This window comes from Phalaenopsis equestris, unplaced genomic scaffold (assembly GCF_001263595.1).
Source record: "Phalaenopsis equestris unplaced genomic scaffold, ASM126359v1 Scaffold000434, whole genome shotgun sequence".
NCBI lineage: Eukaryota > Viridiplantae > Streptophyta > Magnoliopsida > Asparagales > Orchidaceae > Phalaenopsis > Phalaenopsis equestris.
The window spans coordinates 111,604-139,074 of record NW_018164875.1 but is presented as its reverse complement, the minus strand read 5'-3'; the positions used below and the strand labels follow the sequence as shown (position 1 = coordinate 139,074).

Sequence of the window (27,471 nt, the reverse complement as noted above, 5' to 3'; positions counted from 1 at the left end):
TTAAATTTTCACTTGGAATGACCTTACAATATTTACAATCGCGACGATCTCTTCTTCTCATAAGAAAATAATCAATTTGTGTTTTATTAGATCCACTCTTATAAGTAATAAGATGCTCATCTCTTTTCTTAAATAAAATATTTGTAATAACAAAATCATACGCTGAAGCAAAATCTAAAATAACTCTACCTTCTTCATTAGTTACTCCAAAACCGTAGCCACCATGAGTATTTCTGAAGTCTTCTACAACTCTACCGATATATCCATTTAAATCTCCTCCAATAAAAATGCTTGCTTCAAGAGGTATCATTTGTATTAAATTTTCTATGTCGTTCCAAAATTTATCTTTAGACCCTGTATCTAAACCTACTTGAGGAGCATAAACACTTATAATATTAAAAATCTTAGTACTAATGATAATCTTAAGAGCTATAATTATAAGGGCTATAATTTTATCTCCAACTCTATAAATTTTTACAACATTATCTTTCAAACTCTTATCTATAATTACACATACACCATTTCAAGTGCGACTCTTACCAGAATACCAAAGTTTAAAACCTAAATTATCAATCTCCTTAGCCTTTTCTCCCACCCACTTAGTTTCTTGAATACATAAGATATTAACTTTTCTATGAATCATAATATCAACTAATTTCATTAATTTACCATTGAGAGTACCTATATTCCAAGATCCTATCTTAATATTATTTTTATTAGTTTCATGGACTAACTTCTTTATGCGCATTCGCCCGTAATGCGGGAACCCTTGCTTATTTAACACTACATTCGGGCGCCGGTGTAGCGGCCCTTGCACACTTTTCACTGTATTCAGGCTATACAACGCGTCGCTTCCAGGGGACGCCCTAGCACAAAATATGTAAAATATCAATGTTTGAGTGCTACGAGTGTAAATCCCCCTATGAGCGATGTTTATGTTGTCTCGAGTGTTTTATGGAGATTCTAGGTTAAGATTGATAAAATCAATCTTTCGACAAATGCAGGTGTTTCATAACTCAATGCCACAAGGTATGCTCATTTTTTTACATGATGTTTCCGAAATAATTTCGTGAAGTGATGATTTAATGTAGACCATTAATGTATTCTATGAAGTCTATAAAATAGAAAAACTACCTTGAGATTATTTGACTCAAAAAAATAAGCTGACTAATTCATCACAAGAAATGTCAGATTCCAGAATGTAATGGAGAAAATATATAAAACTTTTCAATTTGATTCTAATTTTCATACAAATTGACCTCCGGTGGCCTAACTGATATTAAAAAAAATTGTAATTTTGTTAATAAAAACCATAAAATCAGTAAACTTAAACATTCATCTCTTTTCCCAATCAATTGGAATCATTACTGAAATGAAGATCTCAATATCTAACAGATAGTGCAACATATTTTCCCAGCCAAATAAGCCACTCGTACAATCATAACATCACAAACACCTAACAAGCATGCACAACCAAACTGCCACCCTACCCGTCTAAATTTGGTCACTTTCATTTGCCAATTTAACAAGGTGAAATGACCGTAAATTTGGTAGTATATATGAAAGTTGGAACAAAACATGGCACTTGGTATATAATCTCACTAACGTTAAGTCAAATTTGAAATAAATGAATAACATTAGTTAATATTTTTTTTTTTTAAGTCAGCGTTAAAATTTTACTAAAGATATGATTGACGCGCCAATGATCAAAGATATTTAGAGATAAAAAAAAAAATAATAATAAAACTAATAAAGAAGGATACCTGATCATCAGCCTCTTTAATAAATCCCATATCTTCTAGTATACGTGAAAGACCCCTCCACCATAATCTATCACTTGAACCAAATTTTGGATACTGTTTCAAAATTTGTTAACGAACAATTTATGAAAAGAAACTCAGAAAAATATAAACTACTAATAACATGACTAAAGAATGCAAACAAAAAATAAAATAAATAATTGCTTTCATATATTGCCCATTTTACTTCATCCTGTACAATCAATTAGTTAAATGCTCAGTGTGCTACTTATTTAAAAAGAAAATTCCTTGTTAATGAGAACTGAATGAAATCCGAAGAAAATTTCATAAGAAACGTTAAAGTAATAGCAAGCTTCCTAAATTAGGTTCACTTTGAATGATTAATACCGTGGTTTAACCTAACACCAATAGAAAATAAATATTATTGTTAAATTCAAATAAGAAATTATAACAACTCAAGTAGAAATTTGAAATTGCAACAAACACAACACACAACTTAGAATAAGTGACGAATCGAGGATGTTGGCGGTGTTTGGAGTTTGGAATGTGGCGACAGCAAAAGGAAAGGGAAAACAACTGGTCTGTAGATTTTCTTAAAATCAGCAGCAATGAGAAAGCAACGGAAAGGGCAGTTCAGGGTGACAGCAGCTAGTAAGAAGGAGAGGGATAGCTGGGAAGCTTGGGTTGGGGATGGCGGGCAGTTAGGATGAAGAAAAACAACTGCTGGGCAGTTTTTTCTGGGGCGGCAGCAAGGTGGAGCGGCAAGGGGGAGGAAACCGGTGCAGGAAAGGGATGGGGAGGGTATCAAAAGGATAACACCAACTCAGGAACGAGATACAATCGGAGCACCACTCAGAACCTCAGAGACATCCCTAGACAGGAAAAGGTTCCCAAAACAAACACAGTGAAAAACTGAAAACATAAACACAATAAAAGCAAAATATATATGCCCTAGAAAACTAGGAGTAGCTCCACTCCCTTGAGCGGCAATCCCCAGGTTTAGCAAGGTTGACCAAACATGCCTTCCTGGAACAAACTAGTCCAAGCGTCCAGCCTAGGCGCAAATCTTCCAATAAGGAGTGTTACATTACATGAATGAGAAATGTTCGTTCTGCCGAAGATCTATTTAGTCCAAGGGATCAAATTTAAAAGTTGGCTAAGTTTGGTGCAAGGAATCTGTCATTTAGAAGGTTTTATATATTTTAAATGAATATTAAAATAGTAGCTTTTACAATTTTTTTAAAAATAAAAGATCTAAGAAAGAATTATCAACCCCAAAAACTCTTCAACAAAGTTAATAAAAAAAATGATGCACGTTACAAGAAATGGTGAATTCCATATATTATTAACAAAATTTACCAAATATTTCTGGGCAAATGCAGTAAGTATCTATTATTACATTTGAATTGTGTTTTGATCAGACCTATTTTGAAGAAAATACATTTTAAATCTTGGCATGCTAAAAAACTAATCATTGAATATTTTGAAGATTTTGAATGTAAATGTTATATTTTGAATAAAGTGTCGAAATAGTTCCCTTAATATTTACATGGGGTCATTTTAGTTCCAAAGTCTATAGAAGTGCCAAATTAGTCTTCAAATTCTGTCAATTGGGGTCTAATAGTCCTCCAAGGGGACAATTTCCTTCCCAGTTTAGAGAGTCTGGGGACTAATTTGACACTTTTATAGACTTTCCTTTTGAATATAGAAAACAACTTAAGCAAATTTAAATTAGAGAAAAAAACATTTTTTCTCGGTTATTAATATGGAAGAAAAGCTTATAGACTATATGAAATTTGGATATATTTCTACTCGTCATTCTTTAAAATTTGGAGATAAAAGAACAACACAAGCTTTTAAAACTATCAAGGATGTTAAATCCATTAACTTCTACACATTATTTGAAGCTTAAGTTTGGATGAACTTTTATTATTGAAGAAAGCCTATTCAACATAAATATTTGAACCATTTTAGAGGTTCAATTTGACCTCTTAATTTTATAATGTTGTAAATTACGCAGTGGACTGGTGGTTGAAGTTTGGAATTGACACCAAAGTAAACAAAAAATCTGGTAAGAAAGCAAATTTTATTTCTCAAAACAACAAGTTTACAATCAAGACGCAAAATAAGAAAAGGAAACAAAACAAAATATCAATGTCTCGCTAGGGCCGGATGGAACAACTTATGTACATTGATGAAATAGAATCGACAAAAGTTGGTGGTAGAAAAGAGGCAGCGGGTGGTGGTTACAACTAAAAGTGGGTAGAAATCAATTCTGAAATAAAATTTTATACACGGAAAACGACCAATAAGCCTGTTTATAGGTAACCGTGCATGTCCATACACAAGTCATAATGTTAGAATCATATAACACATGTAAAAGAAAAGCAAGTAGTGTAGAAAATTATGTTGTTGTGTAAAACTATTATGTCATTCATTCATGTGTAGTCAAAAGTATTTAATCATAAGCATGTTCATAATCATAACAATGTCATCATAGAAAAATCATCACAACAATCCCATCATAGCCATATAAGCATAACATCATAGCAATTTCACTTTTGTAATGTATAAGTCTCAATTATTTTCATGTCCTATCATATCATTGGTCATCACCCTACCCTAATAAAATATTAACTATTTATAAAGATTAAGCCCTCCAACATAGCAATTATCAATAACTTGGACAGCAACAGCCCAGGACAGTTTTGACACACTGAAAGAAAAAGAAACTCAGACACTTCAACCAACTTTTCGAGCTAGAATGTTATGTTTCCGGCTTGAGGATCGGAACAGTACTAAGCCAAGGAGGACATCCTATTGTTTTTTTCAGTGAGAAATTGAACGAGTCCAAGAAGAAATACTCAACTTTCGATAAAAAATTCTACGCAATCGTAAGAGTTCTAGAACGCTAGAGTCACTACCCGTTGACAAACGAGTTTACACTATTTACATATCACGATGCCCTAAAAGTTCTCAATAGCCAAAACAAACTAAAGTAAAACCATGCAACATAGGTGGAATTTCTAGCTAAATTCTAGTTTGTACCAAAACACAAGGTGAGAAGACATAACAGAATAGCAGATGCACTGAGTCGTCGAAATTTATTGATCACATCCATGCAGGCTTGAGTTGTGGGTTTCGAGGTTATAAAAGATCTATATGAAACAAACTAAGATTTTAAAAATATATGGGAGCAATGTCAGGAGAAGCCAACAGGCAATATTACTGAACAGATGGATACCTGTTCCACCAGAGTCAGTTGTACATTCCCTGGTGTTCACTAAGAGAGTCTATTGTCCAGGAAGGCCACAACAGAGGACTAGTAGTACATTTCAGCAGAGACAAAACCCTCGAACTCGTAAGAGAGCATTTTTTCTGGCCAAAGCTTACAAGAGATGCAGAATGACATGTCAAGCAATGCAGGAATTGACATCCAGCAAAGACAAGAACTCATAACGTCGGATTATTGTTGACCTCATTTTGAGGTCATGACTCTTTTCCTTAGGATCATAGGATGTAGCTCTAGGGTTCTTATTGACTATCATAGAAAACTAGTATTGGAATCCACCCCCTTTAGAAATTCCAGCAACTTCGTATTTCTCTTGTGATGTCTTGCATTAATGATCTCAAAACTATCGTCTTATGGTCGAGTGGTAAAGGACTATCATGTGGAGACTCCAGGAGAAGTTCCCAATAAAATCTCAAGCACTAGGAAAACCTCTTCAGGACTTTATCATCACACACACACACACGAAATACACAAAATTCACTAAGTTGCACAAGATCAGACTAAAATTGAACTTAAAGGATTGGTGAAAATACGAACTTCTCCGGACAACCTCCGACGATAAAATAGACTGCGTCAACGCGTCTGAGACACCAATTTTAGCAAGAAAAGACACCCATATTATCATAGTTCCGCACATGAACAAATTACATGTGAATCGATGAATTCGTCAAAACGACCTCCGACGGTGAAACGGACCACGTCAGCGAGTCTGGAACGTCAATACCTAAAAAGGACATTTAATTTTATACAATCTGACGCACAAATGAAAATGCATAAATCAAATTTTATTTTTATATAGTTATATGATTATTTATAATCTTAATTATAATCATAAACTCTATTTTCTCTATTCCCGCACACTTAATCCTTTGTTCGACCCCGCATCTTAGTCGAACGCTTGACTTGTCTCCCTTGTGTGCCCTAGCTCCCGTGGACGATCCACACGGCGATCTCCTTCTCTCTCGACTCTTCTCCTTCCTCGCGTGGCCGTTCGAGCTCTCGACTCTCCAATCGTGGGAGCTCAGCTGGCCGACCCCTCTTCTTCTCAAGGCTTTACTTTCTCTCCTTTATGGTGACGATTCACTCCCGTTATTTGATTCGACCACCTTATGGTGGCAGGTGGCGGTTTCCCCTCTTCTCTGACTATAAAAAAATTTCTTAGTGTACTGTTTTGGGTTGTTGAAATTTTTTTGAGAGAAAGGGAGGCTGAATTTTTGTTGTTCGAAGCTTTTAGGAAGAAAGGCTCTGCCGAAATCCTTTCTAGGCTAGGTTCTGGTGCACTGGGAGTTTGAAGCATTCATTGGCTGCTGTTTTTTGAAGCTTTTAGAAGGGGAGTTCTGTAGGAAGTGTTTTTCCTGAATCTGTCTTGCAATTTTGATTTGAGTCTGCATTAAGAGGTATTCATTTTCTTTCCTCTATTCCGCACCATTTCGGATGGCATCTAAAAGTATTTCTTTTCTCTTCTAAAGCAAGTGGAAGCAAGTTTTGGGCTTGTTTTGAGATCTAAGCATGAATAGTTCCTGGAAAGATTAAAATGGAGCATGATATGGTTGTCTTCTTTTCCTTTTTTGCTCAAGATACATGATGAATAAGACTTCTTTTGTTGGGAAGTTTTAGTTGTTATTCTAGGAATGCATGTTAGGAAGAAAAATGTTCTCTGTTTTTGGCCCATTTGGTGGGCTCGATTTTGACTTTTCTGGGTTGGATTCAACTGAAAGTTTTATATTATTTTTGACCAATTTGGTAGGCTTGATTTGGTCTGAGAATTAGGCCCGGTTTTGATTGGCTTGATATGCTCCTTTTGTTGAGCTCTATTTATCTGTTATAATTTTCTTTATGTTGTCTTTTATGCTGGACTTGGTTTGCCCCTTTGTGTTGGGCTCGGTTTTACCCCTGTGCTGGACTTGGATTGTCTCTTGTGCTGGGCTTGGTTTGCCTCTTTGGTGGGCTTGGTTTGGCTCCTTTTGGTATTATGCTTTGGCTGAAACCTCTTGCTGTTTTAGCCCTTTGGTGGGCTCGGATTGACCCATTTGCTGGGCACGGTTTGGTTGGAGGCTCTTCTTTAGCATCCCTCCCAAGATTTTATTGGTAATCAAGTTTGTCATCCCAAAATTCATGATTTCAACATCTACTTCTATGTGGGAATGTTTGATACGAGCAGACTAACTCACTATCATGTCTTATGTGATGAAAATGGTTTCATTCCTAATGATTTATAAGAACTTGTCCATTCACTCTCTTATGTATATCAAAAGAAATGCAATGGCAATACCTATGGTGGCTTTCTTTTACTGTCCCTGTCCGTGAGCTTGTCTTGGGGCTGGGCTGCTCCCTTTGTGGTCCCTGCTTGTGAGCATTTTAGTTGGTTTTCCTTTGTCTTTTTTGGCAATTTTCTGCTGCCCCTGGCCGTAGGCCTTCTCCTTTAGCTCTTTTATGATTAAAAAAAAAGGTTGGTTTGGGCTTGGTTTTTCTCTTCAATGACCCTGGTCGTGAGTTCTAACGTCCTTGCTTGCCACTTTGTTGTGAGGCTAGTTTAGTGGTTGTGTGAGCTGTTGCCCTTACCTGAGAGTATTCACGTAGGATTCTTTTATTTTGTTTGGCTGATCCTAGCTTTTTCCTTTGTTGTGAAGCTGGTTTAGTGGTTGTGTGGGCTGCTGCCCTTACCCGTGAGCATCTCAGCTGGGTTTTCTTTTGTCATGTTTGGTTGTTTCTTGCTTTCTCCTTTGCTGTGAGGCTGGTTTGGTGGCTTTGGTTTGCTACCCTTACCCGTGAACATCCCAGTTGATTTTCTTTGTCCTGATTGGTTGTTCTCTGTTGTCCCTAGCTGTAAACATTTATATGGATGATTTCATGGCTTATTTGACATGAGAAGCTTTTGATTAATAATGGAATTGAATGGATTTGATATTGGCATGGCTTTTGGAAATTTAGAAAGTTGCCCTCTATAGACTATTCTCCTTTACTTTGTGACATATAAAAAACTCTTGAAACTTCATTTTGGGAAATCATAAAGTTGATATGAATTAGATTCATGATAAGACTTGAAAGCTTATAAAATTGTCATTTGGAAGAGTGTTGGGAGATTCAACCTTAAATATTGGAGAACATAGGTATCAAATTTCGGTTCAGGCTTGGGTGTATGAGTACATAAAGGTGGTGAAGCCGTAAGTACAGTGTTATGTTAATTTTGGGCCCATTTCAATCTATTTGAAATAAAATTTTGGAGAGGATACTCTTCTCGAGTTGATCCAATTATATAAAATTTGAGAAGATGATATCCTCTGGATTGATTCAAGGATCTTGGGTTCTCTTTTTAAGATCTTTTCGTCACAGTTTTGAAGGTTACTTCACCCTTTATTCTTTCGACCTTTTGGGTGGATCAATTCCTCCTCTCTCTCATCCTCATTTTTATTCCTTCTTTTTTCTTTGCTTCTTGGTTCAGTTTTCTGTGCTTATGTTTGACACATAAACACTCATATATAGCATTTTGCTATATATGAAACCATCAAGCAAGGTCGCAAGTATGTCGGTTTTGTTTTAGGGCTTACGGTGATGATGACAAAGGCACACCGGTGGTATAGTAGAATGATATCTCATCCTGCAACATCAGGACTCAATCTCGGGGCCTGATGAACTGTAGAATGAAAGTATCACTCACCGACACAAGACTAGCGGGGGACCCGTACCTTCTTAGGTTGTTGACGGTCCTACGTCCGATAACGTGATCGACTCGTGGACAATTATTCCTTTTTCAAAATTGATAAAACAAGTTGATAAGAACAAATACAATATTTTTACTACAAAATTGATACAATTTTCCTTTTTTATGTTTGAAATATATGTGCATGCTAAAATTTAAATTTTAAATGTGTTACAACTTGGTTGTCCACTTGTTGAATATCGATACTAAGCTAAGAAGTACCCTCCTAAGTTAGGTTCAGTAGGATACCCTTCTAGTTGAGTGGCGTGTTTTATACATCCGGGTGAACGATAGTAGCCTTCGACGTTCCTCGTGTACAAATATATTATTTGAGCCTAGCTCCGACCCGAGTGCTTGCGGTCTCCTCTTTTCAGACCTTTCGTAAGTTTTATTGGATTTTGGACAAAGCACTTGTGCTCTCTTTTCTCTTGGATTTTTCCATAACTTTGATGATTTTATTTGAATTGCTACTCGTCGATTTTCCCGGGTCTTCTGTTGTGGGTTATTTGTCAATTTTCTCGAGTTTTTCAGGCAATGTCTTTCTTTTGTTTATACAGTGAATACTAGTTCGCTTAAAAGATTAACAGACCTCCCAAATATACCGATTTGATTTACATTACAGTATTTTATTTCACAGCATGTTATAATGTTCTCCTAGCATGTTATACTGTTCTCCCAGCACACTATATTGTCCTCTTTCTTTACTGTATATTATACTGTCTTTTTCTTCTATATTGCATGCTTAATTGTTTTGTTACACATCATACCTTAGTGTAGGAAAACCTAGTGATTACATATACCTATAAGATTGACATCAAACCTGAAGTTGCTACGATGAAGAACTTGGATCGAACATCACGGGCAGCATGACGAGGACATATGGAGGAATCACTTCAAGATGAATTTGCAACATCAAAACAAGTTCATATCACTAATCACTTTCCTTAGTTAAAATAATAGCCCATAGGATTTCGAGGTGGTTTGTCTAGCGCAGCATAAACCCTCACATATCACTTTTAGGCATTTGCACAATCCTGTTGTGCAATTAAAAAAGCCTAACACTTTAGGATCCCGAGGTTACTGTACGGTACAGTGTAAATCCTCCTATCTTTTTAGGCTATTTGCACGATCAGATATCGTGCGAACATAAGTCCTAAATTCTAAATAAATTGCGGAATTAAACATTAAACAGTATCATTTCAAAAAACATAAAGCCAAATAATAGGATAGTTGAGAAGTCACCGGGGTTTCCCCTGGATCTGTGATATCCCTTACTCTTCATTCCTTTGGCTTCCTTCAAATAATTGTTCCTATTTTGAGTCATTCTCATTTGATTTTCTCATGTCCGATTTGGGAAACCTAAACTTTAAAATCTTAAAGGCAAAACCACTGATCTTAATCGAGAGGTTTCTTGAATGATCCCAGTCATTTGAAATGTAATTAACTATAGGGGTTTGACTCTATAGGAAACTTGGAACCCAGGTAAAATAAACTCTATCTAATCCTTAAATTAGGTATGAGAACTTGTTGGCCTCATATAAAATATTTCGCAGACCAAACGTATGTCACAAATTCTATAGTTTAGGTGATTGGGCCTACTACAAGTGATATGTTTATTCTTCGGGATAAGTATATCACTTATGATATCGCACTCAGTCATCCAAACTATCCAAAATGTGAGACTCGTTTGGTCTCATCTATTTTAAAATTAAAATGTTACTTTCAAAAATTATATTTACATCAAAACTATTTTCATATTTATAAAACATCTCCTTTTTTCAAAAATCATAAAGTTTAAAGTTTTAAAATTAAAACTCAAAAATCATAAAGTTTAAAGTTCTAAAATTAAAACGGCCGACAGGGTGTAGGTTGAAGAGCCACGAGTAGGTGAGAGCAATACGTAGGGGATTAAGTAGGACCGACAGGGTGTAGGTTGAAGAGTCGCGAGTAGGTGAGAGCAATACGTAGGGGATTAAGTAGAGATAATCACCACCTTGAAGCATGATACAACTGGAGCATCAACTATCCTCGAATAAATCTTAGCAAAAAAGAAATGCCGACAACAAAAAAAATCTGAAATCAAGAAAAACTAAACCCTAAACAACAAAGAATCATATTTATAGTAAAGATAACTAGGAGGGGGGTGAGTGAAATCCCTCAACACAAAGTAGGGCCAACCAGTTCAGCCTCCCTACTGGACCGACAACATTCTTGCTGAACCAGTTGAGCTAGTTCAGCTCCTAGCCTCCACGTCAATGAGCTTTAGTTTTATATGTATGCGTATTGGAAGGGATGGAAGGTCAGCCCAATCAATATCCAATGATTACATAATCTAGAGTCAACTTACATGATCCACTCCACCAATGATGATAGACTGAAACACCACATAATTTAGAAAGCCTAATTAGCATCCATAATAGAGGTGTCACGTGACACACAAACTTGGCTTGAAGTCAATTAAGAAAATCCGTGTTCAAATTGACCCGAATAATTTTCAAGTTGAGTCCAGGTTAAAGAACTTAACCAATTTAACTTTTTTGGTTCGTATTCGGGATGACCCACCAACCTGAAATTGACTTGAAATAAATCCGCCAACCCAGACCCAAAATTGGCCCAAAATAACAGTTTTCCTTATGTTAAACAGTTTGTATGGGTTGGGTTCAAGTTGGCAAGTTGAAGGCGATTTGGGTTCGTGTTAGGATTTTCAAATTGTATAATATTCGGGTTAGCCTGCCCGCTGACTCTAGTTTGCTCTTATGAGATATCTTTCCAACTAAACCAATCTTCCCAGGTAGATTGGGGTGTACGTATGTTGAAGAATGTATTATTTGTAAATGAAGCCTAAAGTTGAAAGTTGTATACACGAGTTACTTCGAGCAGGCAGCTCTGAGTCAAACCAAACTTGCTCACTTCAAAGCATTGCCTTAAGCTAACTTTTGTTAATATATAGTGGCACAAAAGTAAAACTTAGGGATTTATGGCCCAACTCAATGGTGTAAGTGGGAATTATGGGATAATGGCACGAGCTTAGGATATCTGTGGGACTAATAGGATTATGGCTCGATCTAAGATACAATAATGAGTATGTTAACTAAGTCAAGTAAGTTGTTATACCGGCGATAGTATATGGTCAAGATTTAAGTTTCTTGATTATAAAGATGCCTAATAGATGAGACAACTTGGACTCAAATATTCATCATTAAAAGAATTGAATGTAGTATGCAAATATGAAGTAAAAAATTTAGTGGTGGAAAGATTGGATACTTAGTAGTGTCATAGGTCAACCTAGAATGGACAAACATTTCTTTTCAAGGTAGAATACTAACAATATCTTCGTGAGTTTTGGCTTATCATATTTATAGAACTACACATTGGATCCTTAGCTTGGTTTATTAGCATTACACAAGTCTATCTTAGTCATCTCTCAATGAAAGTATGCTCTAAATCTCTTAAGAGAAATATGTACAATTGAAATCAAACTCGTCGCCACTCCATTGAATCTTATCACGAAATTGGGTGAACATAGCACTACCCTAGACAATAAAGGAAGATGTCAAATACTGGTGGAAAAACTCATCTATTTGGCTCATGCCAAGCCTGACATAACCTTTGATGCTACATGATAAGCCAGTTCATGTGTGCCCCTCTGGAAAAAACACTAGAATAATGATACAAAGATATGCAAACACTGCTATTGGTCAAGTTTTATAGTTGACTAAAGATTTACATCAAGGTCTTGCACCTATTTATGGGATAATCATATAATAAAAGAAGTAAATAAAATTGTTGTCACAGTGAGTAGTGCAGAAGCAAAACATAAATAATTGGCTAGCAAAATTAGTGATTTAATCTAACTTAAGCTACCCTTGAGAATTTTAAGTAACAATAAAAAATTATATAATAGTACATTGTAACAAAAAAACTGCTATTTGTATATTAGACAACCCAATCCATCAAGATAGAACCAAACAATCTAGATCGATACTTAATTAAATAATAAATTCAAAATAGAAATTGTATTTTAAATATCCATCTTTCAATCAAACTGCTAGCATCCTTACTTCGGGATTGATAAGACGCCTATTCATGAATAAGTTTGACAAGCATAGCTTGTATGGTGTTTACAAATTAGGTTGCAAAAAGTATTATAATGAGGGTTGTAACCCCTCCCAAAGGAGGTAAGAAAAAAAGTGATTAACCATCCACTATATTTAGCTCGGCACAAACAAGGAAATATTCATGACATGTGCTTGGGAAAAAAGAGATCCCTTATGATAAATTTTCTGCGTGGTAAGAGCCGTTGGTTTTTTCCTTATATGGTATTCCAGCTGGCCGGAACAACAAGGACAGCGGGCGGCCCATCGCTATAGTAATTATTGCAGTCATTCACGCATTGCCACGTCTCACTGGCCGGAACAAGGACAGTGGGCGGCCCATCGCTATAATAATTATTGCAGTCATTCACGCATTGCCACGTCTCAGCTTCTGTCTGTATGGAAGGCTGCAGTTGTCCAATATAATAAGTGAATTCTAAGAATTATAGCAATTATATTTGGTAATTTTTAAATCTTAAATCTGGTGTAATATTCAAATTTATTGATTTTACAAGGATATGTTTATTTCTTTTCAGGTTTATAACTTCGTAAACCCCTATTTACAGGGTCTATTTTTGGTTATTACAGCATAATAGAGTATTCCACCATTATTTCTCCTACAGTAATACTACATTCTTTCAAAATCAAAGGCAATTAACCTTGAATTCTATCAGAACTAAAGAAAAAAAAAACCATATTAGGTCACTTTCAAGCATCAAAAATAAAATATTTGCTTAGCTAACTTATATTTTCCTAGATAGTATCACTATATGGACGGCAAAACACATTGAATCAGAACTAAACAATTGTATATGAAACAAAGAAGATGCGACCAAATATATCTTTCATACTTTAAATTAATACTGAAAATAGATTGTTAAAGCATAAACCTGTTCCCTTAGTCTATTGAGCACATCCCGGAAATTGGGTCTCTCTAAGAGCTTCTTTCTACTGAATTCACCATATATCGCATCAAAATGAGAAGCATATCCAAAACTTGTTTCATCCTGAAATGTTGAAAGGTAGGTTCAAGTACCACACTAATGGAACAAAGCGCAATCTGCTGTGTTATAGCACACACACTACAATTTAGTAATACAGTTCACCATGGGACAAAACCAACTAAATCTAAAAATTAATTTAACATTTTATAGTAAATATCCAAAAAACACAATTAACATTAACATGGAAAGGTACCATTCATCATTACAAAGTTGATAATAATTTGACAAAATGTCACGAAAAATGCAATAAGAACTTGGTAATTTTATAGTGAAATATTCAATAACTCATATTTTCTTTGCTTGGATGCGGGGTTTTGAATATTGAAAAAGAAAAGTATGTGATCATGCCCATAAAGTACAGTAGAATGGTCAAAGCATGCAGAGTCAACCAAGGCTGGAAACCTGAGCATAAAATTGAAACATGCAACATTTTCTATAAAAAGAATTACGATAAATTGGTATGAAGTGCAAAAACAAGATGTACCAAGACAGATGCTAGTATGCTTGTAGAAAAGATAGCTTCTGTCACATTTACAGGGACATGGCATGCTACTATACCTGTTGATGGTGATTTTAATATCAACTTAACAAAACGAAAGAATCAGAAGGCTTAGTTGCTTTGAGAGTAAAAACGTATGTCCAGTGCAATGGGAGAGAGAGAGAGAGAATAGAAGAATCTGTTGCAAGAGGAGAATCCTTCTTCCACAGTGGAAGGCATTCATGTAAATCATCTGCGGCAGCCGCTTTATCTACTATGAGCTTTAGCTAGGCTTGGTTCTCTCACTTGAGCCAGGTGTTGGAAAAAGATCATCTTGCTAGACCTTGTAGAAATGTTATGGTTTGTCATTCATGCAACAAGTTCGGTCATACTTCCAAATCATGTTTAAGTACACTAGAAATTGAAGGGTCTCAATCCAAAAGTCTTTTCTTAAAGCAATAGAAGGAAAAATAAAATAAAATTTTGCAATCCAATAAATTTCTCTATCTCTGTCAAAAGTATTAAAAAAACAATCCCGTTGAGCCATATCATTGAACTGGAACAAAAATTTGATTATTTCTTTGGCGAATCATTGCATTGGAACAAAAAGTTGACTATTTTTATTACATTTAATAAACTCGGTTTTTTCTTTGGCAAATTCAAATCCAACGAAATGCATAAATCTCATATGTATAAGCCTCAATGCTATTATAATAAAACAATGGGATGAGTATTGAAAACTGTAGTTGCAAGATGGGAACTGGTATTTGCTCGATTTTACTCTACAAAGTTGGAAGGCTCAATTGTATGGATAAGCACACCATTTCAAATAAATACCTTCACAATGCCTTAACACTCACAATTTAATTATTTATCATGTATTCCATAATGTCTAATGACTGACTCCAAGAAATTTTATTATATTGCTCATATTAATTTTAAGAATTCTTCTTCTTCGAGAATTCAAACTTTATTCTCTGCAACCTACTACTAATTCTTCCTCCAAGATTGTTGTCCCTCTGAATAGTGAATTCTATGGCTGATGATGGTGTCTTTTTATGAAAAGCCTTTTCAAGAATTTCTCCATATCCAAACACTGGAACAAACATTAATTCAACCTTAACTGTCAATTTCAAAGTCAAATGTTGGATCCGACTTGGCTTCTAGAGACAACAAAATTAATAACAAAGTATCCAAATGATACTTCCGGATTTGAATTCATATAAATTTGAATCATTTTTATAACTATTTTCGTTCCTGGAGCTTCCCATTTGTTGCCTCAATCCATCTCTTATATGCAGATTCCAATCTGACTCCCGGTACTGCTGGCTCAAAGATGAAATGCTTTTGATAATTATTTCTCCTGTATTTCATCCATTAGTTGGGTTTTCTTCTCCTGTCGCAGGGTTGGAGCTTTGCATTTTATTTGCGCTGAACTTCTGGGCCACTTAATGAAAAAAAAAAAAAAAAAAAACTAGAAACACAATAAAAATTTTGTAGCATAAGTAAACTGTTGTACTCAAAATTTCCAGTCCCCTTTCTTCATTACCTTCCATGAATTCCAACAATGAGATTGTCAAACAATTTATGAGAGAACTTATCATTCAACCTATGAGCAGAGCAACCTTAGGAAAACAAAGCTCTAGAGTGCTTAACTCTATTTAGCCTCATTTAGCAGTTGTAGCCTATGTGATACCGGAATTTATCAAACATCGAAGAGAAAATAAAAGTTATTACTGAATTCAAAAATCTGAAATTACAACAACATCAGGGAAATTGAAAATTGCAACAAAACAAAAATAACACACTAGAACTAGGGTGTAGGTGTTGTTGGCTAGGGAATTGGACTCCGGGGAGGTGGCAAGTGGGTCAGCCAACAAGCTGAAAGGTGAATTCAGCAATGGGGAGGGCAAGGACAACAGGGTGAGAAGCGGCAAGCAGCAAGAACAACTGTAGAAGTGTTTTTCTAAGCGGCGGAAACAAGAAAAATGATGAAGGGGATGTGAGAACATGGCAGGAAAGGTTTGGAAAAAGGTATAAGAAAGATAAACACCACCTAGAGACAGAAATAAAGCCGAAGCACCACTTAGATTCCTAAGATACAACCTTAAAAGGGAAGAGGAGACGTCGACAGCTATCCCAAACCATACAACACAAATTGGGCAACAATCCTAGGCCTAGAAAGGGATGATTGCACTCCCTCAACCTAGACAGAACCGGTCCAAGGTCTGCCCAGCCCCAATGTCACTATGTAGCACCGACACTTCTAAAAATCTGTTGTAACTGTGTCAAACACATATTGGACACCAACACTTGTCTGCATGTTCTGACAATTGTTAGACACTACAAAATATGTCTAAATTTTTTTCAGTTCTAGGATACGTCTAGACACTGCATCGGGCATGAGCTCAAAAAAATTTAGGGAAAAACGATAAACAAGAAGTAGAAAATTATAAATATACACATAGCCCTTACTATACCTCATAATTGAAGTCGTCTCATTTCTTATCATATCAAAACTCTCTCTAACATTCGTCAAAATTGTGCATCGAATGTGCATCCAATATTTGTCAAAGCTAAGCATCAGTACTTACCTTTTTGTTTGTCGAAAGTGAGCGTAAAAAGTCCATCTTACATTCATTGAAACTGAGAATTGTAGTTCACTTTTGTTCATCAAAGCAGAACATGCACCACACTAAAACAGAGCAGAAGCTGTAAGCTTCTTGCTTCTTTGTCGTAACCTAAGCAATTCTATTCTTTGAAGCCAATTCAAATGCCCCACGAACTTTGCAACACAGAAGTTGTAAGCTTCTTTGTCGTAACCTGAGCAATTCTATTCGTTGAAGCCAATTCAAATGCCCCACGAACTTTGCAACACTTGCACTGAAGCTCACTTGCATTGAAGCTTTTATCATTGAAGACAAATAGAGTTAAAGCGGCCATAGTTTTGTAAGCAATAATTTATATATTTTAAGCATAATTTATAATATTTTTTTACTAATTAATGAGTTAATAGTTATAAATCTATATTTATTAAAATTAAAAAGTTAAAATTTAACTTAATTAATTAAATAAGAATGATATTTTAAATTTTATTCGATAAGTTAGACGAATTCATTTGAAACATATTATATCTCATTTTAAAAATTAATTTTCATAAGCATGAGGTTTCATAATATTGGTTATATTTATAAAATTAAATTTTATTATCGTATAGTTTATTCTGTAATGTAATAAAGAATAATGAACAAATAAATATTTTATATCCATAATTAATTAAATATTATAACATATCCATAACGTATCGTGTTCTATTTTTTCAATTATGTGGTGATGCCGTATTGTATCGTGTTAAGTCCATGTCTCCGTGTTCATGTTCGTGCTTCATAGGTTGTAACTCTCCAATTCAAGATTACCTCTCCATTACTAGAGCAGTTATTGTATCCATAAATTAGATGGTTATTTTTCTTGGTAGCTGTTGATTTAATTTCAAAATAATTTTTTAAGGGTTTGACTTTTTTGTTGTGATGGAAACTAGGGATTTGATTAATTCACAATAAAAAAACACACAGCAAAAAAATAACACACCAATTCGAATAATAAATTGAACAAAAGCACACAATAAGGAAATCCAGAAGAAATACAAACTTAACATGGAAAACCAGAGAACTAAAAAAAATCAAAGAACCACAAAACATAAAAAAATCCACCACGAAAGAAAAAAAGTACAGAATTATACCACTTCATCTACTCTCTACACCATCGAAACTTACAACAATTCACGCTCCTTCCCCTCTTGATCTCACAAGAGAAAACACTCACCGAAATCACTGACTTAATAAAGAAGCTACACACCGTTGTGAAAACATTGTAAAAGAGTGGTATCATCAATCATGAAACAAGCGTTTAAATCCCTAACTACGTACAAGCCGCTCGTGCCGTCGAAGCATCACTCTCGGACACTGCCTTTCAGCTTGCTAGTGCTGAAGCAACAAATCTGGAGCTCTCGCGCTCCAAATGGGAGCTAGGGCGCCGCCCCCACTAGACCCAGGCACAAGAGTGTCGTGCACTAGGCATCTGGGCACCCCCCTACCTAGGGTGCCTGGGCACCACTTTGGGGAGCAGGGACGCCTGGTCCACTAGAATAGAACACTGGGTGCCGCCCTGAAGAGTTGAAGTGTTGTGTAAGAGCTAGAAAGCCTCATGGGTTGCGACTGCTATGCAAACAGGCTTCAATCTCAACAATCTCCCACTTGAAGACTAATTGCACCTCAACCCCTCCCCTCTAAATGCAACTTCATCTACATCACCTTCATAGTTCTGTAAAGTAGTGTGGCTCACATTTGGTCATAACATTCCTAGACTCCCACTGAAGCTAAGCATAGCTTCAAATTTTCAATAACCACCACCTTAGTTAATATATATGAAAGATTCTGAGTTGTATTTATCTACTCTAAGAATAACTAACAAATAACATGATTATCAACTGAATATGCTTTGTCTTAGCATGAAAAATGACATTCTTTGTAAGATGAATAATACTCATACTGTCCCCCTCAACCATGCCAAATTATGCCAATGCAACCAAATCATTTGTCCCCCTCCCCCCAACCATGCCAAATTATGCCAATGCAACCAAATCATCTCCTGCTAGCCTCAAACATAGCAATCTATTCAGTTTCCATAGTCAAAAGAATAATCTTCTGCAGGTTGGAAACTTAACTCACAGTTGTGTTCCCCAAAGTGAAGATATATCCATTGAACTTCTTTTATCATCTATATCCCCTATCATATCTGAATCTACATATCCTTGTAGATCAACCTTGTACTTTCAAAACAAAGTGTTCTGTTGATTATTCACCTTAAATATCTGAGAATTCAGTCACCACCTCCCAATGATACTTTCCAGGATTACTCATATACCTGCTAACCACTCCCACTGCATATGCAATATCTGATCTCGTACATATTATATCATACATTAGACTTCTAAATGTTGAAGCATACGGACTTCAACCCATCTGTGCTTGCTCTGTTTCAGACTTAGGCGATAGTTACTTAGATAGCTTGAAGTAATTACTTAAGGGAGTGCAAACTGGTTTTCCCTAACTCATATTGAACCTGTGTAAGACTTTCTCAATATGCTCCGCCTGAGACTACTTCAGCTAACTGCAACCATGTCCCGACTGATTTTCATCTGAATGATCTTCTTGGTTAGACCTAAATTCTTCATCTCAAACTCCCTTAATAATAGATCCTTCAAATCCTTGATTTTTTTCATATTTTCCCTCGCAATCAGCATATCATCCATATACTGAAAAGCAAAATATAACAATTACCAAAATTAATGATGAAGCACTAGTGGTTAGTCTGGCAATTCATATGCCCATTATCAGACATTAGCATGTCAAATCTCTTGTATCACTATCTCGGAGCCTGCCTCAAGCCATAAGGACTCTTCTTCAACCTGCAGACCAAGTCTTCTTTCCCTGAAACTTCATAACCCTGTTGTTGCACAATATATAGTTTCTCTTTCTAGTCTCCATGAAAGATGATCGTCTTTGTATTCATTTGCTTCATATGTAGATCTTCCTCTACTACTAAGCTCAACACAACCCTGACAGTTGGCATTCTCACTACAAGAGAAAAAATTTCATTATAGTCCCCTCATTTCTTCTGCTAAAACTCCTTCACGGGTCTTGTTTTGTAGTGTCTGTTACATTTGACTCTTCTTTTAGTCTGTAGACTGACTCGTTGTGCAGTGCCATTTTGCCATCTGATAATTCTGTCAAATTCCGGGTCTGATTTGATCTCAATGACCACATCCCATCATCTATGACAAACTCACACTCTTTTGAATCTTCAATTTGAGTGATCTTATCATAGCACTCAAGTTCACCACTATCTGTTAGCAAAGGATGGTAAAACGAAGGAGAATACATATGTATCGGTTTTCTGATTTTTTTGAATTTCCTGACTTGATTAACAGATTGTTCAAAAACTTCCCATGCTTCATCAGATTAAACATTACTCTTTTCTTCATCGTCTTCTATCTCAACATATTTAGACTCTTTGGAAGTAATTGACGGACAATCCTGAGTTCTGCTCTTGTCCCTATACATCTCTATTTTATTGAAAGTAACAACCATACCTCTAATGAACTTCTGATTCTGATAATCCTAGAATTTGTACCCAAATTTATCTGAGTCATACCAAATGAAAATGCACTTGACAGATATCAAATCAAAATTAATCTTGGACCCTGCATCAATATGAACATATGTAAAATAACATAATACCTTCAGGTGAGAAAAATTTAACTCTTCGTCGCTCCAAGTTTTTTAGATAAGCTTTCTTTCAAAGGTACTGAAGAACCATGATTGATCAGACAAACAACAATGTCCACTTAATTTACCTGGAATTGCTTTGGCAAGCCTGCATGCAATCATATAGTACTAGCATGTCCTGTGATAGTTCTATTCATGCGCTCAGTTACACCATTATATTGTGGTGTCCTTAGAACAGTAAACTCATGCATGATCCTCTCTGATGCACTACAACTCAAAAAACTTTAATCACAAAACTTGCCACCATTATCTGATCCGAGAAACTTCAACCTCAAGCCTATCTCATTATCTACCATAGTCTTCCACTTAAACACCCCAATTATATTTAATTTATACTTTAAGAAATAAACTCATAACTATCGAGAAACTTCAACCTCAAGTCTGTCTCATTATCTACCATAGTCTTCCACTTAAATACCCCAATTACATTTAATTTATACTTTAAGAAATAAACTCATAACTATTTGATGTTATCATCTCTAAGAAAATGACAAAATAGTGAGAACCCCCAATGGACTGAACCGGTGTAGGACCTCATACGTCAGTATGCACTAACTAAAGCTTCTTGGACTCCACCATTAACCCATATTTGCAGAAAAAAAAAATCTTTGACTTTTTGTATACATAGTCTTCACAAAAATCTAACTCTAGAGACTTCCAACCCTACAAGTTATCTTTAGAAAGTAGAAACTTCAAACCTTTCTTGCTTATATGGCCAAGGCTGCGACGTCAAAGACTTGCATCAATCGTGGTTCCAGCTACATCAATTGATTCAGAATTCTCATTGAACGGGTAAATAGTGCCTTCAATATTGCCTTACGGCATCACCATTGCCCCATGATCACTTTCCACGAATCACCTTTGAAAATAGTCACATACCCTGACTTTGTCAGCTGGCTCACCGAGAACAAATGTTTCTCCAAACTTCACTAAGATTTCAGATTGTCCCATTTTGAAAACTCACCGAGAACTTCACTAAGATTTCAGATTGTCCCATTTTGAAACCTAATATCAAGATTACCATTTCCTATAATACTGCAAGCTTTGTTATCTCCCAAAAATACTTTCCCTAGATTATTCTGAGGGTAGTTTTTAAACACTTCTTTATTTGTGCATGCATGAAAAGACGTACCTAAATCTACTATCCAAGATTCACTATTGACTAAAGATAAAACCAAGAAGTCACCTTAGACTTAACCGTTGGAGACATTTGTAGAGTGATTTCTGCATTGGCCTCAACTTCGTGCCTCGCTTCATCAGTCATTTCTCTCACTCAAATCAAAGATTTTCAAAAAAAAAACCGCTTGGGATGAAAACTTGGGATTTGATCGAGTCACAATCAAAACCAAACCTCGAGAAAACAACACACAAATTTGAGAGATCCAGAACAATAAATTCAATAGAAGCGCAAAACAAGGAAATCAACTAAAAAACACACAAAAATTTAACGTTAAAAAACCAGAGAACTGAAAAAAATCCACGGAGCTACGTTACACAAAAAATTCCACTATGAAAATAGAATAGACAAAATTACACCACTCAGTCTACTATCTACACCACTAAACTTACAACAACTCATGCTCCTTCCTCTCCTGATCTCATGAAAGAAAGCACTCACTGAAATCACCCTCTCAACACAAACACTACACACCGTCGATAATATACTATAAGAGAGTGCTATCATCCTTTGTGAAACAAGCGCTTAAATCCACAATCGGGTACAAACCGCTCCTGGTGTCGATGCGTTGTTCCCAACGCTGCCTTTCCGCTCGTTCAAGTAGAAGCCACAAAATCAAGCACTCCCACACCTCGAATGGGCGCTGGGGCACCACCCACAATGGATCCAAGCACGGGGTGCTGTGCACTGGACGACCTACCTACTGACACAGTGGTGAGGACTAGAGCGTTGGGGCATCCCTTTGCACTCCCCCTCCCCCAAGGCGCAGGAAAACAACTGCTATGTCTGCATTCAACATATTTAAATGAAAATTGGTCCTTAGAACATTCATGGATTATGATTCAAGATAAAAAAGAATAATTAAATATGGTATTTAAAGGGAACTTCTTGATGTTATTTGCATTCTAGAAACCAAAATTGAACATTAATCTAGCATATCAAAGGCCTGTATGATAAAAACCTTAGCAACTTTAGTAAATCCTATAAATCCGGATTTACTAAATCCTGTCAATTCTTAAACCCGAGATTTAAGGCCAAATTGAGAAGAAAATGAAAATCAACTGGATATGCTAAATCTTCTATTTAAATTGCCATTTTTCTGTTTAGCAATATCTAAGTTAAATACTACTTAAATCCGTTATACAACCCCCAAGATTTTTAGATCAAGATATATACAGCATATAAACTACTTCATTTAGGATAATAGTCTTCATTATTGTCATGTTTTAACTATGAACTTAATTAGGAGATTGGGGTAGCATGTTGTTAGTCTACAGTTGAATGTGCAATTGTATTAGAACATTAAAACAGTTCAACTATGAATACATAAAAGACACAAGGGTAAAATAGGCAAAGCCGGTCAAAAAGGCCAGATAAAAGGATAAAACTAGCAAGGCTAGTCAAAGTGGCCAACCAATCAATACAAAGAGTAAAATTCATGATTGAATGAGGCCAGACGGAGAAGCACAATTACATCATTCCAACATGTTCGAGATGGCCAAGAAAAGTTTAAAGATGTGTTATAGGCCTTACTTCCCACTCACGAACACCATCACCATCATTTACCTCATCCTAACAATTAGGAATTAGCAAAAAGCACGATACATGTTTTCATAAAGTGAAAATATACCCTTATATTGACTAAGTGATCTGCTCAATATACTTGGCTTTGACTACTAAAACTAAATTTACTATCTGTAATAAGTTCTAATTACTATGATAGATTGATAAATGAGGCGAATTTCAAATGAACTACTCATATATTTTTAAATCAGAGAACTACCGGAGAAAATATGTTCATTTGAAAAAGAATAGCTATTAAGAACCACTCCACAGACATGAACAAAAAATGTTCCAAAACGTAGTACAAAGGAAAGAAGGTTACATACCATATATGCACATTGGGTCTGGAGAGTATGCAGGAAAGCTTTCACTTCAGCAGTCAAACTTTGCTTTGGGGAAGGCCCACTTACGCAAATATCACATCTAAAAACCAAAAATGATTAAGAAAATCATCAGAAACAGCAGGCATAAAATATTTCTCTTAAAAACATGATAATTAACAGTATAAAATACAAGAAAAAAAATAATGTTGCCAAGCGTAAATATGTGCTCCTGTCAATACGGTAGCTGTAACGGCCAAAATTCTAGAATGGGTAAAAATTCTTTAAATTTTAAATATACCCTAAAATTAACACCCTTCATAATTCAAACGAATTATTTTTATAAAATTCTACGCTTCAAATCGATCAATTCGTTATAAAGCACTATACACTAATTTTGAACGGTTTGGAAGATAAAAAACTATGAAATGATAAGTACAATTACCTTAATTAAACCCTTAATTATGCTAATTGTATCCTGCTCCTGCCTGTCCACTGTAGGCAACCGAATCACCCCACACTTACACGCGCATGAAAGGGCTCGATTAAATCAAGCGGCTGACAAAAGAGGAGGGGCGAGATAAATTGTTGCGCCCTTCTCCCCATCTTCCTTTCCCATGTTCAGCTTCACACGGAACAGTAAAGGGGCTTGGGTACATCGAACTTGTGTCGAAAGCGTCGAACTTTGTTTGCGAGCTACCGTAAGGGTTTTAGCACAAAATCAACAAAGAGGTCCATTTCGGAGAAGAATGCTTACATAAAAATTTCCATGAAACCCTAAGTTACATAAAAATTTCAGGTTGTTTACACGAGGTGGCAAGCTCGAGACTAGCGTGAGAAAACTCGTTATAGGACTCCATCAAGCCAGGTGAAATAATCTTCTATAGGTTTTCATATGAATTCTCGTTTGATATGAATGCATTTAGAATTTCCTGCATTTAGTGAAGGAATACCTAAATTGAATGTATGAATGCATGTTGATTTTTCTTACATGTGATGCTATTATTCTATGATACAGATGAATATGCTTACGAAATTAATTGTCTGCAGATATTCATTTATTATGATTCATGCATGTGATATATGAAATGTCTATGAATGTTTGATACATGTATTATGCTTTAAGAAATGTTACAAGTGATGTTCTGGGTTGACTATTACACGAGTATTTGCAAGTACGTTATGCAGGAATGTGGTATTCCCAACTTTGGTGTTTAGGTGGTGACGAAACTCTAGAAACTGTTGTGAACAGAAGGTGACATAATGTAGAAAACCGTTAGTATCATGGGGGATAATGATAACTACTATGTTAAATCAACCTTTATTGATAGTTAATATGAAAATTGGAGCAGGGTGATGACCCATGATTTTACAGGACAAGAAAATAGTTAAGGCCTATACATTTACAAGTGATATTGTTATGCAATGATGAGACTGCTAAGAACATGCTTATGATTACAAACTTATGACTATATATGTTTTATACAACAGTCATGATTTTCTACCCTACATACTTTCTTTTCATGTTTTATACTATTATAGCATATTGTAACTTGTGTATAAACATGTACTGTTTCATATGAGCATTCACATTGTTTCTTTTCAGTCTAAAAAAACTTACTTTAGCCTTGATTATTTTACCAAGGTTTTTGTTTCTCACTCTATACTGTTTACTTTTAAGAAGAGGAAAGTAGCCAAATGTGATTTGTACAGCTTTTGCATTTATAATTTTGGGATTTTGCACCGTCTTTTGGGTACATATTTTATTTATGTTGGATTTGCAACTTTGCATAGCTTATTGTTTTGATGATATAACTTTTCCCACGCTTCTGAATATGAATCTAAATTAATTATAAAATGTAATGTATAACACATGTTTGCGGCGATTTAGTTAAACTTATTCATCACCCACTGGGTCTTAATTCTGCAAGTTAATACGAGTATTCGTGAGAATTTAGTCTGACTAAATTGTCCGTCCCTGTCGCACCTCAACTAAATTTAGTTAAACGAGTATTAGCTCCCTCGAAACCCAAAAAATTAAGGAGAAGAGGAAAATTCCAACGACCATCCACCCAAGTATCAGAAACCATAAGAGTTGAAAACCTAGTATCCCTCATATCAAGCATTACATGGAAACAACAGTCATGCCAAAAGGAAATCTTTCCACTCCCCACCTCCCAATATTTGAAATCCTTTGCCCAATCTCTAACATAAAGCATTCTCTTCCACATAGTGGAATCCCCCAACCGCCAATTGATCAATATCGAACAAGAGTGGCAATATTTCCCATGCATGAAAATGACCCACAAGGAATCTCCTTTCCGAAAATTAAACCATTGTTTAAAAACATTAATATCATCAATATGATGCAGAGATTTGAAACCCAAACCACCAGCTTAAAGAGGTTTGCAAATATTCTTCCAAGGCATCCATCTTCTATCTGAATGATTCCTCACCCATAAAAACTTATTGAAACATCTTTCGAGGCTCAAAAGAGTGATTTTCATGAGTTGGAAAACTTGAAAAGTATATAAAGGAAGAGAACGTAAGATATTCCTGAGCAACGTAATTCTACCCCTAAAAAAAAGAAATTATTTTTCCAATCCAAGATTTTCTTCCGCATCTTTTCCACCACCTCATCAAACTGAATTCACCTCTTCCTTCCTTTAAGTAAGAAGACCTCCAGATATTTAAGTGGAATCGTAGAAATAGAGAATCCAGTAAAACTGGCAATACAGCACACATTAGAACGATTGACCATATTTCCCATGTAAAGTTGCATTTATTGGCATTAAAAAGGAGATCAGAGAAGATTAGAAGTTCGCCATCAAACTGTGAATATCTCTCGCCGCTTTTTTGCTAGCATTAGAGAACAATATCATATCATCGACATACGTTAAATGTGTTACCAACGTATTGGATTTATGAGCGTAATGCAAAGTGGTGTTTCTCCTGAAAAGGTTATTTAAAAGGCAAGAAAGATAATCAAATATTAAAATGAAAATAGTAGGGGATAAGAGGTCATGCCCCGCACTAAAGAAGCCCAGAGATTGACCATTGATGAGTATGTTATATTTATTGCAATGGAGCCATGAGAGAATAATTTTGCAAAAATCCTGGGGAAAAGCCCTAGCTTTAAGCACCTTCAAGATAAACTCCCAACTAATAGAATTATAAGTCTTGTGAATATCCAATTTAGTGACCATATTTCCCCCTCTACTTTTTTTTATCAATATCCAAGATGAGTTCCTCCGCAAGCATAATATTATTCGTGATCCCTCTCCTTTTAATAAAGGCAGATTGATTCAAGGAAATTAATTTGTGGAGATGAGGTTGAATACGCCTGACCAAAATTTTACTAATCATCTTAGATATGACAGAAGTCAGAGAAATAGGTCTAAAATGGTCCTAAGAGCTTTTTTGAGTGTTTTTGGGAATAAGAACGATAGTAGCGGCAGAGAAATAATTTTCAGAAGTCTCCCCCTTAAAGAAACTCTGTATAGCTTCCACCACCTTACCCTTAACAATACTCCAGCATTTAATATAGAAAGCAGAGGTGAAACCATCAGGCCCAGCGGCCTTGTTGCAATTAAAGTCCAGGAGGGTAGAAGAAAAGTTTTTGAATTTACACAAAATGCGATCATCCGGAGAGGAGACCAATGGTTCCAAAATAGCAAAGATACCGACCTTATGAATCCTTATCATTGACTTGAGTCTACCAAGGGAGTGAGGATCC

General features: G+C 35.7%; 1 protein-coding gene across 1 annotated transcript in view; it reads right to left on the bottom strand.

Annotated features, from left to right (window-relative positions):
- Positions 1-27,471, bottom strand: part of LOC110027647 (ATP-dependent DNA helicase Q-like SIM) — a 131,867-nt gene that overhangs the window by 31,995 nt on the left and 72,401 nt on the right. The window contains exons 14-17 of the mRNA XM_020729160.1: positions 26,416-26,594; positions 23,742-23,838; positions 13,737-13,853; positions 1,764-1,856 (exon numbers count right to left, since the gene is read on the bottom strand). Coding sequence (XP_020584819.1) covers positions 1,764-1,856; positions 13,737-13,853; positions 23,742-23,838; positions 26,416-26,594 — 486 coding nt within the window. The remainder of the gene's footprint in view (positions 1-1,763; positions 1,857-13,736; positions 13,854-23,741; positions 23,839-26,415; positions 26,595-27,471) is intronic.